The sequence below is a fragment of the Aptenodytes patagonicus genome, chromosome 2 (genome assembly GCF_965638725.1).
Source record: "Aptenodytes patagonicus chromosome 2, bAptPat1.pri.cur, whole genome shotgun sequence".
NCBI lineage: Eukaryota > Metazoa > Chordata > Aves > Sphenisciformes > Spheniscidae > Aptenodytes > Aptenodytes patagonicus.
This window is the reverse complement of record NC_134950.1, coordinates 21,469,537-21,486,046: the sequence shown is the minus strand read 5'-3', so window position 1 is coordinate 21,486,046 and position 16,510 is coordinate 21,469,537. Positions and strand designations below refer to the sequence as shown.

The 16,510-nt window shown below is 40.0% G+C and overlaps 1 protein-coding gene across 3 annotated transcripts in view; it reads left to right on the top strand.

The window, feature by feature from the left end:
* ZFPM2 (zinc finger protein, FOG family member 2) overlaps positions 1–9,375 on the top strand; it is a 315,698-nt gene extending 306,323 nt beyond the window's left edge. For all 3 annotated transcript variants that reach the window (XM_076329250.1, XM_076329249.1, XM_076329251.1), the window contains 2 exons: positions 2,476–2,700; positions 5,893–9,375. In XM_076329250.1, coding sequence (XP_076185365.1) covers positions 2,476–2,700; positions 5,893–8,384 — 2,717 coding nt within the window. In that variant the 3' untranslated portion in view covers positions 8,385–9,375. The remainder of the gene's footprint in view (positions 1–2,475; positions 2,701–5,892) is intronic.
* Positions 9,376–16,510: the final 7,135 nt, after the last annotated feature.

The following is a 16,510-nucleotide window of genomic DNA, read 5'->3' as shown; positions in this document are numbered from 1 at the left end:
AGTGTTGTAGGGTAGGTTTTTTTTAATGTTTCCTAACATTTTCTATTTGAAAAATCAAAATTAGAATATCACCTTTGGCTCATTCAGCTTGAACTTGAATGTTTCATTTCCTGAATTGATCCATTGAAATATTTGGAAACTATCCATTGAAACAAATTGAAATATTTTGCTTTTAAAGAATTAAAACATTAACTTCAAGTGGCCTTTATCTATTTTGCATCGCTTTAGGGGACTAATAGTTTCAGATCCCATCCCTATAGATTGTTCTCCCTGGAATTCCATCTTCTCACCATGCAAAACTCCTCAAATGCATTTCCTCTGCATGGCACGTAATGGGAGTCACATATTCACAATGCATAACTGGAGCTACAAACTGTCCAGGCCATCTAGCCCATAGGAAATAAAGATGGCTGGAAGTCAAATTCATTAAGATAATCAGAAAGTTCAATTCTGTGATGGAATATAATCAAATGAATTCAAATAGGACATGTTGCCCATATCAGAATTCCCTGTTACTACTTTTAGACTTTCTCTTCTACGGAAAACTCAACAGTTCAACTTTTTTAAACCATTTGAAGCCGAAAACAAATGCTGAAATGTGAACTTTCACGAGGTGGACATTTCAAATGATGCAAGCTGTATCAGTAATGTTTTAATAGTGGTATATACTGGAATACTAACGGCTCCATTAAATGTTTGTGTGTTAAATTCATGCACAATTATTCGGTGGCAAATGGAAAAATAGAAACTGGTAGTGATTAAAATATTTTATGCAAATTCATGAGCAGAAAAATAGACAAGCATTAGCAATGCAGTCAGAGAAGCGAACTAAGCAATGTAAATTTTGGCTGCATTTGTAGATATTTAACAAATAAAAAACTCACCCATTTCAATGGGTTGGAGTCTTCAACTTTGTTCACCCAAAGGAATTGGAACAGAGCAGTTGTCCTATACACATCACTATTTGAAATTAAACATAAATTGTCATGAATGATAATGAATTACATCATCAGCTACACATGCCATATTTTCAGAGCAGCCAACCATTCTTCAAGACTAAGTTAATTACAATCACTAGCAGTTTTCTGCATTCTGAAGTCAGTGGGAGTTTTGATGTTGACCAAGATGTGTTTTGATGTTGACTGCAATTGCCCATTCTCTGATCCTGAGGTCAGCTGGCACAGTCTGGCTGCACTCATAATGTTACCCTCTCTTAGTCTCAAAAACAGGCAAGAAGTGTCCAAACCAGTTGCAGGGAATGATCCTAGGCCTGTGGTAACTCCTGAACTGTATGCAGGAATGGGGAAGGTGTTAATTGACTTAAGCCAAATGTATGGAAGGGACCATTCTCATGATTTAACGATATAAACAAGAAGTTCCAGTGCTGTAGTCTGGACCCTGTCACTGTTTAAATTACTAGTGTAGATGTACCCTAAATGGCTGGGATTTCTTCCTTGTTCTTACTGATAGGATGACAAGTTCAGCTTTCAGAAAGATCAAACAGGTCTTTTGTCCTTCTGAGACAGATACACAACACGTACTGTGTAGGTATCCTTCTGACAGGATATTAACAACCAAATATCTATTTGCTTTGTGTAAATACACAGTATTCATTATTACTCTTCACATGAGTAAAGTATGTAGCCTTCAGTACATGATGAAAATATCTACTCCCTCTGCTGCTGGGAAGCACACTGTGCAACCTCTGCATTGTCTTCCCCTCAGAGAGGATGCTGACACTTTGGGATAGGAGGCAATGAGAAATTGCATTCTTAGCAGATATCCCTTTCGCATAGTGAAAAGTGGAACAGTAACAATTTACCAAAAACAAGAGGACAAAAGTACATTAGAAATTTTAACCTCTAATATTAATAACAACCAGAACTCGGGAAATAAACATGCTGCTTAGTATAATATGACATTCAACACTGTAGGATTTTAAGGAAACGTAATCTAGTCTGGCCTCCTGGATATTAGAACAACAGGATTTTACAGTAATAACTGCATAAGCATTCTGAAAATATACATTCTTCAGAATGATCTGCAATTAGCACTCAAAAATTCTAAGGCCCAATGCTGGAAAGACTTGTGCACACATTAAAAAAACCACAATTGAAAGATGTCACCTATTGAGTAGTGATGTATTGGAAATACAGCTTACTTCTTGAATTAGTACTGCATATTCACAACAAAATTAATTTAATTTCATTTTTTAAATAATTACATGCCAAAAACTTCTAGCAGTTTTTTTTATATTAGCTATTTTTAAAATCTCCTTTTGAAAGAAACAACTGTCTCCCATGTTCAGTCTCTCACCTGAAAGTGACATTTTAATAAATCCGTGGCTCTGTTTTCAATATTTTATTAAATAAGCATGCGTTTAATGGGGAGGTGAGGAGAATTAATCCAGCTGTGTTAACTGGTTGGCACTGAGTGCACTGTGGCTAACCTGCACCTGGTTATATTTGCTTGTAGAGGACATATTCCCTTGTAAATCCTGTGGCATTTGGTATCGAAGCGAGCGGAACCTGCAGGCCCATCTTATGTACTACTGCAGTGGGAGGCAAAGAGAGGGGCCTCAGCTGTCAGAGGAGAACGAAGATAGTGCTCAGCAGATATCCAGTGTCTGCCCCTTTCCGCAGTGCACCAAAAGTTTTTCTAACGCAAGAGCTCTGGAAATGCACCTAAATTCTCACAGTGGTAAGTACCATGTATTTTCCTGTATCATCTTCTAGATTTAGCTATTTGAAGAATTACTCACTATAGACATTCAGTGGATCAATGTCTCTCCAAATATATGCAAGCATTGGGTATAGAGACTACCAAAATGTCAACAGTTTCTGACCTGTGTTCTACACCAAGCACCTCTCCCAGGTAACCAGTGTCATTTCTCTTATCTACTAATCCTCATTTGAATGCTGTCTCTCTCTTAATGTGTATATACACGCATACAGGCAGCATTTCTTTACTGGGGAAGGTATGCTCAAGAATCCAGACACAGTTAGACTGCTGCTGCTTGGTCTCTGAGAGATTCAATCAATTACTTCAGGATGCCGTCCACCAAATATGAGTCTGCTAGACTACAATCTCCACCTACCCTATTTTGATGCTCAGCAGAGAAATACACAACACCAGAGAGCAAGTCCTTCTGAAATAAGATCTTGGGGTCCTAGAGTAGGCTTCTTAGGCAGGAGGCTTTAAGGACAAGGGTCCAGAATTCTGTATGCTTTTCCCAGGACACTTGTTTCATAAAAACTTCTTGTTTCATACCAATATTCTTTTCCCTCCTTATAAATATAAAACAGAGATAGTATTTTCTTTGTCATGTTAAAATTGTAATGCTAGATATACAGAAAGTGGTATTACAAAATTCCTGAGATTAAAAATCTGGAACTCAGCAGGAATCTTATCTCCCTCCCTGAAGGTCCTTTGAGTGTGCTGTTTAAATTTGTTTTGAATTAGGTCTGGAAACACAAGTTATGAGTTTGCAGAACATTTTGCATTGGAGTTTTCAGTAGCAAAGAAAACCTACAAATAAGAAAGACTGCAGTGTCAGGTATGGGTGTGTTGGCTGTCTAGTGTACAGAGCTGTGTCTGGAAAGAGGAAAGGGCCCTACCGGAGTTACTGATCCTCCTGTTAAATGGATGGAGTCTAAAGGACATTAATGTGTACTTTAGTCACAAAAGAAAGCCTTATTCAGCTGCAGTGTAAAAACTCTTGGGGGAGTGGGAGTCTACTCTGTGGACTTGGTGAAGTGAAAAATGTTCCTCTGATACTTGGGTGGCAATTACAAATCTAGGAGGCATCATGTTGCCTTGGAGGAGTTTGGTACCTCCCAGAGCAGGACTAGAAGAGTGCTGAGTGAGAAACTTCCTTATGTAGACAACACAGACAACACTTAGCCATTCATTTAGAGGTCAGATCTTTTTGTGCTTCCAGATCTTAACTTTGAATATCAGGCTATTGCCATTTTCTGTCTCTTCCCTAGCAAATATTTCACTGTTCAGTGAACAGTAGGAACAGCTTCAACAAGAACAGGTGAATGCAGCCCAGCATGTCTTACAGCCTAGTAATTAAAACCAGGTACTCTTGGAAGATAACAAATTCATTTCTCTCCAAGCAGAGGAAAATACTGAAGTCTTCGCCATTGTGTAAAAGGGTTGCTTCAGCTCTTTTCGTTTAGTGACACACTGTTAGCTTAGGTGTAGAGAGGGTTTTCAGCCATAAGCTGTGAGTGATCATGTCTTCTTGCAATCTAGGGATAAGCATCTGTGTTCCTTGAAAGACACAGGTCTGAGATCCTGCTGAATTTCTAAGAATCTGTAGGTATTTCTTAGATCTGAGGCTAAAAGTCGGGCCTTCCCTTCCTTTTTAGTCATAAACCAGTCAGTTCAATCATTCTTGCTCTCTTGCAGATCCTGTCAATCTTTATTTTTCTATACAGATTATTACAAGTTATAACAGCTTCTGCAGTAGGAATGAAACATTCCTCTTCCAAATGCCCTGTAAGCTAGTGCTGTGTTTGCTTCAGGTTCTGTTACAGTTCCTGCTGGGGGCTGTAGCAGACCCACAACACGGGAGCATGGAGCCCCAACTGAAATGCAAAGTCTGTTAGGACACTCCACCATGATTGTATCACATGCTGTGGAAGCATATGAAACACCATCTCATGGCACTGGAGGAGCTAAGGCTTGGTATGCCACCCTGGTGAAAAAGTGCCTAACGGGGAACAAGCACTGATTAAAATGCTGTGTATCTCCTCGTCTTCCTGCTGGCCTCTGAGTCCCACGGTAGTTCAAATTCTAAGTGTTGCTCACAACTGTGGGAGTCACTGATACTAGGGGAGAACTGAGGACCTCCAGGTCCGACAGAATGACTTCCCACAGATTGAGCCACAGTATTCTTACAGGTTTGTATTGTCCAACTACCACGAACCTAGTTTACCTGACCAAGGCGTGGTATATGTGTGTGTGTGTAGATAGAATAAATATCCATTTTAGATTCCAAATACCATCCCTACCAGTTTCAGGTTTTATTGTCTAACAAATAATCAGTATCTGTGTTGTTGCAGGAGAGAAATTTGGTCTTGTCTTTTTTTAAGCATTTCCAATTTCTAAATACCATGAAACAATTTGGTTTTTTTGTTTCAGCAGTGATTGTAAGATAGCTTTGAATGTACTGTTCTTGATAGGGAAAGCTGTAATGATTTCTTGAAGAAAAGATGTTGTATTACAGCAGTAGCTGCCTATGGCCATTATATGTGGAAGATGAAATGTTGGTGAAGTTGTGTCTTACTCCCCCCCCGCCTTCACAATGAACACAACTCATCAGTCCTTCCTGATGAGGATAGTTCTGTATCTGTTCACACGCTACAGCCAACTCATGCGAACAAGGAGCTGAGCATCAATAATGCTCGAAGTGCTACTTCTGTCTGGCTTTCAGGCACTCTGAGTTTGAGGGCTGTACCTCAAGCCACATCATAACCTTGAGCCTCTTGACTTTGATGTGCTTTCTGTGCATTCAAAATATCCAGTGATTGTGTGTGGGGAATATTATGTCTCCCTTAGTTAAAACTGTAATTTCTAAGACCTTTTCATTTAGTCCAGTCTATTTTTATCCTTTACCTTGTTCTTTCTTTCCTTTCATCTCTGCTGAATGCATGCAGATGCTAAGGCTCTCCAAAGCAGAGCAGAAGTCTTGGAATATCCTCTAGCAGTTCGAGGAAAGAAATTCTGAACCAATTCAAGTATTTTCAGGGTGACTGATACCATCCCATCAGAAGAAGATTAGTTGTTCTCACTGTGTTTGTACCTTCTGTGCAACTGATTTTCCAGTATACATGAAGGGCAAAATGGTCACTTTATTTTGTATTTTACTTGTGTTTTCTATAGGAGTGAAAATGGAAGAATTTCTCCCGCCCGGTGCTAGTCTGAAATGCACAGTTTGTACTTACACTGCAGACTCAGTGATTAACTTTCATCAGCACCTGTTCTCGCATCTTACTCAAGCTGCCTTTAGATGCAATCACTGCCATTTTGGCTTCCAAACTCAGAGGGAGCTACTGCAGCACCAAGAATTACATGTCTCTGGCAACAAGATTCAGAGAGAAAGTGACATTGAACACTCTCCAAGTAGAAACGAAGAAGGTTTACAGCCAGCGACAGACCTGTTGAGCAGAAATGATGTTCCCCAGAGCCAAAAGACCATGCAGACTAAAGATGCAAGTTCTGATACAGAGCTTGATAAATGTGAAAAAAAGGCTTCACTTTTCCTTCCAAACCAGAGGCCAGAAACACAGCCTGCAACGAATAAGCAGAGTTTTTCGTACACTAAAATAAAATCTGAACCATCCAGTCCAAGACTTGCTTCATCGCCAGTTCAGCCTAATATTGGTCCTTCTTTCCCAATGGGACCTTTTCTTTCCCAGTTTGCTTTTCCCCAGGACATCACTGTGGTTCCTCAGGCTTCAGAGATATTAGCCAAAATGTCTGAACTGGTTCATCGAAGACTGAGGCATGGAAGTAGCAATTATCCTCCTGTAATTTACAGTCCTTTGATGCCCAAAGGGGCTACATGTTTTGAGTGTAACATAACATTCAATAATTTGGACAACTACTTGGTACACAAAAAGCATTACTGCAGCAGCCGATGGCAGCAGATGGCAAAGTCACCAGATTTTTCCAGTGTTCCAGAAAAAATGCCAGAAGCTGTAAGTCCCAGTAATGGTCAAAGCTCTATAAACATCCTGACTGCAGCTCCTCACACATCAGATCCAGAGAATCAACTTCTGCAGCCATCTTGCATAAACTCTTCCAGTGTTTTAGATTTGATTGGGCCAAACAATAAAAGTCATGAAAAAGACTTTACAGCACAATCGAAGAAGTTGTCAACTGCAAGCAACAGCGATGAGAAGATAAACGGAAAAGCTTCTGATGTGAAGAATCCCAATGCTCCTTTAGTAGAAGGGGAGAGTGATCCTAACAAGACCACATGTGAAGCTTGTAATATTACTTTTAGCAGACATGAAACGTACATGGTCCACAAGCAGTATTACTGTGCCACTCGCCACGATCCCCCACTGAAGAGGTCCGCTTCCAACAAAGTGCCTGCCATGCAGAGAACAATGCGTACCCGGAAGCGAAGGAAGATGTATGAGATGTGCCTACCAGAGCAAGAGCAAAGGCCACCACTAGTTCAACAGCGATTTCTAGAAGTGGCTAATCTTGGCAATCCTTGTACATCTACTCAAGAATCAACAGAAGGCCTTGGAGAATGTTACCATCCACGGTGTGATATCTTCCCAGGAATAGTCTCAAAGCACCTGGAAACATCACTGTCTATTAACAAGTGCGTTCCAGTTTCAAAGTGTGATACTCCCCACTCCACTGTGTCTTGCTTGGAGATGGATGTGCCGATAGATCTCAGTAAAAAATGCTTACCCCCGTCAGAGAGGACGTCCACTTCTCCCAAAAGGCTGCTGGACTACCATGAGTGCACAGTATGCAAGATCAGTTTTAACAAGGTAGAGAACTACCTGGCTCACAAGCAGAATTTTTGCCCTGTCACTGCCCATCAGCGTAACGACCTGGGACAGCTCGAAAGTAAGGTGTTTCAAAACCCAGAAAGTGAAAGAAACAGCCCAGATGTCAGTTACGAAAGAAGCATAATCAAATGTGAGAAAAATGGAAACTCAAAACAGTCCTCTCCTAATGGAAACTTATTTTCCACACACTTAGCAACACTTCAAGGACTAAAAGTCTTTAGTGAAGCGGCCCAGCTTATTGCTACAAAAGAAGAAAACAAACATTTGTTTCTTCCACAATGCCTTTACCCTGGAGCAATAAAGAAAGCTAAAGGAGCAGATCAGCTTTCTCCATATTATGGAATAAAGCCAAGTGATTACATTTCTGGTTCTCTCGTCATTCATAATACTGATTTAGATCAAAGCACAAATACAGAAAGTGAATCTCCTAAAGGCCAGGCGCCTTCGAATGGATGTGCTGTGCAGAAGAAAGAGTCTCTTCCGCTATTGCCGAAAAACCGAGGCATGGTAATAGTTAATGGGGGACTGAAACAGGAGGAAAGACCTGCCGCAAACCCACAACAAGAGAACATTTCCCAGAATCCTCCACATGAAGATGGGCACAAGTCTCCTTCTTGGATCTCTGAGAATCCCTTAACTGCAAATGAAAATGTCTCTCCAGCAATTCCTACAGCAGAGGAACAGTTGTCTAGTATAGCTAAAGGCGTGAATGGTTCTACCCAGGCCCCAACCAGTGGAAAGTATTGCCGACTGTGTGACATCCAGTTCAACAATCTTTCAAACTTTATAACTCATAAGAAGTTTTATTGCTCGTCACATGCAGCAGAACACGTCAAATGAAACAACTGGTCAGTCACCTTTGGTACCTGTGTTTAGCATATTGTTCCATACAGTCTAAAGAAAGCTGTTTGAATTACATCTGGACAATCAGGAGATTTCACTATTGCTGAGTTGAAGACTTAAAGGTGTAATTTCATTACAGTCCATTAGTAAAGTGTATTATTGGTGCCATTTTCAAAAATATTAATTTATTTTACCAGCAGTATTCATAGCTGTAGTTATGTTATTTTTTATTTAAAAACTTTATATTAAAGTCATTTGTAATGTTATTGTATAGTTATTGTGTAGCACATATGGTTTGCACTGTATAGTAGATTTTAAAGAAAATAGTCACAAACAATACAGAAAAGCATTTTAGAAATAGCTTCAAAAGCACTTGTGTATCCTGATTTTTTTTCTTATATGCTGTTGCAGATATATGTATATGCTAAAATATAACTTGCAAAGAAGTTTCAACTATGCTGTCAAGTTCGCCTTAAAATTTCAATTTTTTGAACAATTGGGCTCAGTTTGCACTTTATATTTTAGCAGATACAGTACCTTAGTCATTAGGCTTTGCATTTGTATGTAGCAGTATGTTTCTGTCCACTTTCTTAATCTGAAACGTACGTTAAATGAAGATGGCAATTTTTTTCTTGTATAGTACTTGTATTTTCTTTCGCTGATGCATCTCTGTCTCAATTTTTAAACCTTTGCTGTTAAATGCAATACTTTATAAAGAATGAACAGAATTACTGGAAGCAGTATTGTATGTAATGAGGTCATATCAATCAGTTTTATCTTTTGAAAGGCACAGTCTAAAACAAAACCCTAAACTCAATGCTGCAATTATGAATCTAATTCATATATAAGATATATTTAAATATAAGAGTAGCAATACTGCAACTGGTGATCACAAAGATAATGTTCTACTTCTGATAGAAATAATTTCTCAACAAATGTTGTTACTATGCATGTATATGGATGGAATAAAATTCCAGATCATTGGAGATGTTTGGCAGTAATTTCTTTAAATTTGTTTCATTTTGTTTTTCAAGGAGTATTTAGAGCTCACAAACTGTAAAGAAGCTCTTAGGAACAGGTTAACATTGCCCCCTCTTCAATGGAAGCAAAGTGTTCAAAGAGAAAATGAGTACAAAGGATGTACAAGGTACAAAGTACCTTGCTGACAGGTCACTAACACAACTAAGTCTAGGACAACCTAGTGAACTAAAACTTAACATGTGAAGGTCTGAAACCAGGAAGGCTGTTCCCTTTATTGGAGCTAATGAAGACATACTTCCCTGACAGTACCTCCATATGTCAAAATCAGTGGAACAATCTGCTTCATAACACCTCTAGTATGATTCTTTATGTGTTCAGTGCTCTTATATGAAAAACAGTAACACTCATTTAAGTAGAACAGCAGTTTGCTCTGCTAATTCAATATAGAAATACTATTCAATAATTTATGTTATATTAAACTCTGAACTAATGCACAATTAATACCCTTCACTTGCAATTGTTCAGTCTCTTGTACGCTGTTTTCATTTAAAAAATTGATATTATAAAAGTGACCTATTGATGCATTTTTCATGCCACAAATTTGAAAGCAAAACCATGACCTGAATAGTCACATAAACACTTGTATTTAATTTAGTTCCTATATCAGCCAAAGAAACAATGCAGAATCAAATACATAAAAGGATGATATTTCAACTAAGGAGTCTAGCGTAAGAGTATGCAATACCACTGACTTTCAGCAACCCCATCCTTGTGTACTTTGAAACTGAATTCATCCTTTTTTTATTTGTAAGTGTAGGTGAACAGGTACATGTGGTCCAGTAGCAAAAATAATAACCACTTCAAAAACTATTATTAACAACTCTGGTGGCTAGCTGGGCTTTAAATACAGAACAAGAGTGCTTAAAATTGTGCTAATTCTCACTCTCAACAAAGATAACAGGTGTACACATTAATTTCAGTAGGACCAAAATTGGTCCTATAGCAAATACTTGGGGTAAGAAGTCTCGTGAAGGAGAAAAAGCGTTACAAACACAGGGAGAATAAAAGAGACAAATCATTCATGATTGTCAATTAAACATTTATTAGAAATTACCACACCAATATATCTAAGACTCCACAATATTTAAGATAGATAGTACATTTTTACCTTCTTGGTGGCAAACGTTATTTTGAAGATTATCCATCATACGATATATTGGTTTAAAGAACTATCTGGATTGAAATAAGCTAATTCTGAAAGATCTACATGCATAGACAAAAACTTTTTGGTAAGTTAGTCAGAAAGCCACAGGTAGTGTAATTTACAGTTGCTGAGCTCTAGGGGTGTGTTTAGACTGTGAGAAAGTAAAGGAGACTGTCAGGGTTAAAGGAAGTACCTAGCTGAAAAGTGGTGCCGAGAGGGAAAAGCCTTATCACGAAACATTTCTGATCTGGAAATGCTGAGGGTACCTGATACGTTGCAGAGGTAAATTAAAGCCTGCCATGCTGCATTATATTCTTCCCACTGGCTAGTCCAATCGCTTTCACACGACAGAATATACCTGGTAGCGTTTTCTCTTTATAAATGTCAGTAATCTGTATTTGCTACCCACCTAGCTAGTGTAAAGTTTTACTTTCAGAGAGTGTGAAACTTTGAGGTTTAGCACGTGTCAGAGTTGCTAGGTGCTCCGGTGAAGTGAGTAAAATGTGTAAAATGTGTATAAAATTGAGTAACTCTGTACCCACAGATGAACAGGTTGTGCTTGTTTTGAACTTGTAAAAATGAGACTGGTCAACCAAATAGGTGATTTATAAGGAATATACACTCTTCCCTCATTCTGCTGTTGCATTTTTGTAGGTTTATTAATTATTTATCAAATCACATCCTTAGTGAGTTTTTGACATCTGGAACTCGGCAGAAGCAGAGCACCTCGGTTAAATGGTTTGGATCCGCTAATCCCTGTCAGCTGGAGTCAGTGTATAAATCTTTGGGGGTCATTTGTCATGCGGTCCCTCATGTCGCCATCTGAATTTTTTACATGATGGTGATTTTTTTCATTGTAACCATAAATCAGGTGGACATGCCTAATGCAAGCAGTAAAGGGTATTGCTACAAGCTGATGTCTGTTTGTCTTGAATTAATTGTAAAATGTTAGGGTTCTGGTGATGTTTTCTCATTGCTACAAATAATCATAAAACTACGTCATTGGTATTTGCTGTGGACCCACACTGCTAACTTTCCCAGTCTCTCATTTCTATCAAATAACTGTTTGTACATTCGTTGTCTGACACTGTCCACAGGAGTATAGTAGTTGCATCCCAAACACGATCTGAGTGGATGTGTAAGGTGATTGCTCCCATGTACAGTAAGTGCTGCACAACTGAGAAATGCAGAAGGAAAAAAATAAAAACAACTAAAAAAAACTGATGTAGAAATTAAAAGATGAAGTCAAAGCCAGAACCATCATCAAGGTGAGGTGGAGGGGGGCTAGTTCATTTTCCTGAATGTACATAATCTATGAACCAGAATCCACTCTAAAAAGGCGGAGCTGAGGTGGAGCTCTGAACAGCCTGGAAAACCTGGCTTAAAGAAAATGCCGTGGTGAGTACAATGGAAGAAGGGGGGGTGGGGGGGGGGATGACCTCACTGAGGGGCAAAGAAGATAAGGAAAAAGGGAATCAGCACTCTGTTAATCTGGAGCGTGCAGTATGGGTATGCTGATGCCTGCAGAAGGCAGCAGTTACAAAGCATCAGCACTACAAAAACATTGCACATCCCAGGAGGCCCGTTGAGAGAGGCTAAAATACCGATGAGACAAAATCCTTGGAAGATCACTGCCAAACGCTGAATATTGCCAGTGCAAAGATTCTGGCTCCTGGTGGTCTCCTTTGCCCCAAGGCTGACAATGAGGAAGAGAACCACAACTCTTCCCACCTTCCAGGTCACTTTTTCAGGTGCTGCCAGGAACTGTCGGGACAGACACCGCACAGAACGGATGTGTGTGACCCTATTGTAAATTAGAGATAAGTCAGATACCCAAGCTTCAGCAGTGTTAGCCTGTGAGCATGCCTGGTCCTCTCGTCGCTGACAGTGCTTTGAATCCAGACCCATTTGAGACCCCTTGGAACCCCAGCAAAATGAACTAAAATAATACTGGTGGTACTTGTGTATGGGGTGAAACAGAGCACGAGGCAGGGAGATGGGCAGGAAATCTGCACTCACATAATTAAAGCTTCTCCATAATATGGAGGCACAAGATGGATGAATTGTGACTGGAAGCATGAGACGAGCTTTTGTGCTGGGGTGAACAGGAAACTGTGATTCTGACAGTTTCAACTTCTAAATAGATGTTTTTCTTACTATATGCACAGACATACACGTATGTTATGTATAAAACATACACAGAGAGATGAGCATGTCCAAAAGAGGGAAGAACCTAAACTAGATGAAGAAGCTAGATCAAGCAGCTGAATGAGGTGATTAGACAAATTCTTTGTTGCAGAAGTAATAGCCAGACTCTTTAATCCTCATTGCATAGGTAACTGGCACCTTTTGGTGCATGGAGGGTGATGATACATTCATTCACTTCCAAATTTAAATGTGCTTCTGGCAAAATTGCTCTTTCCCCTTTCTGCTCTCAGCTGCTTTGCACAGGTCCCAGGCCAAGGTATTTGTTTCTACCTACCAACTCAATTGCCGATGCACTCATTTTTTCCACCTGCCAGCTTAGTTGGTTTTGTAATTGTTTTGTTTTCTGTTTGTTTGTTTGTTTGTTTTTAAATTGTTTAATCCATCTTGAATCAAGGTGCCTGATTCAGGGTGGAGGCAGGTGAAAGGAGCCACCTGAGCTGGTGTTTTGGAGAGGGTGGTAATCTCCACTAGCGAGGTGGTGAGAGGCAGCTGCTGCCAACTCAGCTGTGGGGCAGTACATGAGCGAGCCCATGGAGAGCACCAGTCCTGCAGCATTCACATGACTCCCTTAAACGCCTCAGCCTGGCAGGAACCCTTAACAGCACCATTAATAATAAAAACAATAGCTCACATACCACTCAGTTTTGTCTGCATATGGCTATGAATAACAGTTGTTCCTTTCAAACTTTTCGATAGGGTGCTGAATAAGAAAAGCCACGAGTGTGATGAATAGAACTGAATAAAGCTGGAAACACCTTCAGAAGTAGTTTTCATCTCAGCTTTCCCAGTTCTAGGTGTTCTTACTGAAACTGTGAAGCTGGGTTCACAGTGGTGAAGAGTTCATCTTGCAGTCATGGCTGTATGTAAATGTAATCACTTTTCAGGACCACCAGCATTGCTACTGTTTTGAAAGCCCATCTGTTATCAAAAGAGTTTTCTGCTCAATTTTTCACATTCGCTAATAATTTCCTTGCTTTAAGAAGAGAAACATCTGCGTGCCATAAGTTCTGTCCTGTAGTTGTGACTGGCTGATACAGAGCAGACTGTAGAAACCACAGTCCTCAATCTGCATGGTGCCAAAAGCAGCCCTGCCACTCCCAGTCCTGTTTGAAGCGTGAGCCTCAAGGGTGGTAAATGGAAAAGCTGAAATGTGAAATGGTAATACGGCTTCAAGTTTATGTAGCCCTAAAATAGTGTCCCTGCATGGCTGATTTATTCAGTCACTTGGGAGGATTCACCTTCAATTTGTCTGCTGTCCCTTTTTTGAGGAAGCCTTGTTAAACCCCTTGCGACTTGAGTCTTAGGGGGATATGGGGAAAATACCAGTGGGCTGATTATGTTGGCGTTTGGCTTGAGGGAGAACAGACTGCCGCTTTGATATTTTTGATCTCGTGCTAATTCTGATGAAACTACCCCCAAGAGATACGTTTATGGAATCTAATAAAAGACCTATAGGTTCAAAGACTGATCAAGGAAGAAAATTGTTTTAGAGAGAAGCCCTCTCAGCCTGTGATTGAAGTTTCTATAATAGGGTAAGTATGCAAAGGGAAGGAAACATGTTGGTTTACTGCCACAAGTTTTCAAAGTAGAATAGAAAAGGAACCCCCTCAAATGATGACTTTCAACAAAAAGAGCAAGTAAGAAGAATTTGAAAAAAAAAAATCTGTTTAGATGGATAATCGTTGAACTCTTTTCTAGACCAAAGGAAGGAAACTCTGCAGGTGTAATTTAGGGAAGATTAATTTAAAAGTCCTTCCCCTTCCACTCCCTTAAAACCAAAAGCACAACAGGGCAGTGTACACAGCAGAAGCAAGGTGCAGGGTGCTGGGATGCAGCCACGTGTGACAAGGGTTACCCTGCATGCATTTGCCCCACCTCGTTTTGCACATCCTTAGTCTGGCAGGTCTCTCGTGGCTCAGCCAGGTGAATTAGGTCCCCCGCAGTGCCAAGGACCTGCCTGGGCCTGGGACAGCTGCTCTGGCAGCTGTTCATTGGCACTCTTAGCTGCCAGCAGAAACAGGGTCGTTCTCTATCGGAGAAGCGCTGGGTGGAAGAGGCACAAGTTTTCCAAGTATATCCACAAGTATATGAACATTTATTGCTGGCCAGCTGAGACTGCACAGCTTACTCCCACAAGCTAACTTGCTCATTTAATTTGTAAGAAACACAAGATTGATTTTAAAGGATTGGGCATCTACAAGGCAAAGAGCTACCTATTGGGAGGTGCAAAAGTAAGAGCAGTATTTATGTTTTTAGCAGGTTTTCAAAATAGTAGGTTTTTTCCTTGTTGCTTTTCAAATTATGCCTCAAATACATATAGAAATATATCAGTGAGAGATTTTTCTTTTGTTATTGCATAAGCACAGTTTGGTTCTTGGTGTTTGGGTCTTGTTGAAGAAGGGATACCTACAAGGGAAGAAGCATAGTTTAGTGCAAGAACTACTGAGGGAAAATGGATATACCAATGGCTTGTCCCATCTCCTGGGTCTTCCTCTTTCAGACCTCTGCCCCTCAGCCTGGACATCTGTCCATGCTCTAAAAGGTACCAGACTATGCAATCTACCACCACTGGAGCCAAGGAGGCACTCTCCTCTCAAAAAAGAGGTTTACATGCGCTCAGCTAGTCCTCATGTCCTCCAGTTAAGTCCCTTTGTTAGGGCTCTTGTATCCCTCCCCGCATCTTGAAACTCACTCCTCTCTAAGTGCTAGGCAACATACCCAGAGCCTCAGTCAGTTGTCTGCTTTTGCTTAGAAAGACTTCCTTGTGGGAGAACTCCATGAAAGAATGGGTTGGACACGCACTTTGAATGACACTATTGATAATTTTAATGTTCACTGTTTATATAATAACCTGATATTCATCCATGAAGTGGGGGCTGGATTCATTGTGCTCCTCAGCAGTCAAGGTCTGTCCAGCTCCTAGGGCTGTCAGGACAATCCCAAGCCTTATGCGAGGGCAGCTACAGGGACACAGAGAAGTCAGCATTTACTGCTTCTCTCCTCCCACCTGTGTTACTCTGCAAAACAGAGAGAGAGTCATTGGACCACAAAGAGAGAAAGGGACAAGAGAGACTTCAAGGGTTGTAACGTGGGGAGGGGATTTGGGGATTCTGTCCTCATGGTGGTTTCTGTCTTTTTACATTAAGCAGACGTTGGGAAAATGTTGGTCTATCAGCAACTGAGGCTTATCTTCAGTGTTAGAAGACCTGACATGCAGTATGCTTTTGTAAATTATTTCAGAAATCCCTTTCCTTTTATGAGAAGTGTCTTTTCTTGGTAGGTAATTTTTATATCAGGTAAAAAAAAAGTTGGCAATGTTTGCAGGAGTTTTTAATATGTTAACATACTATAATGTTACTGAAATCTGTAGTATCACTAAAATATATTCAAAGCTTTCATGTAATTTATGGAAATAATGTTATAATTACACAACAGATATTGACATGATTTCACTTATTTGAACTTTACTGTGTTAAAGGGATCCAGTGTCACTTTGTGACAGCCACTTCACAGAAGAAACTGTCTCTGCTCTGCAGGAACCTTTCTCACCAATAACATTCCTTTTTCCTCCAACATCAAAATATATCATAGTTTATGTCTGTTATATTAGTTTTAATAATGACATTCACAATACAAAAATAATATTTATATATAGTATTCAGCTTGTAGATATCCATTATACCTTCCTGATATGAAACTGCTGTGTGTACTTGCCAAGCACGTATTACGG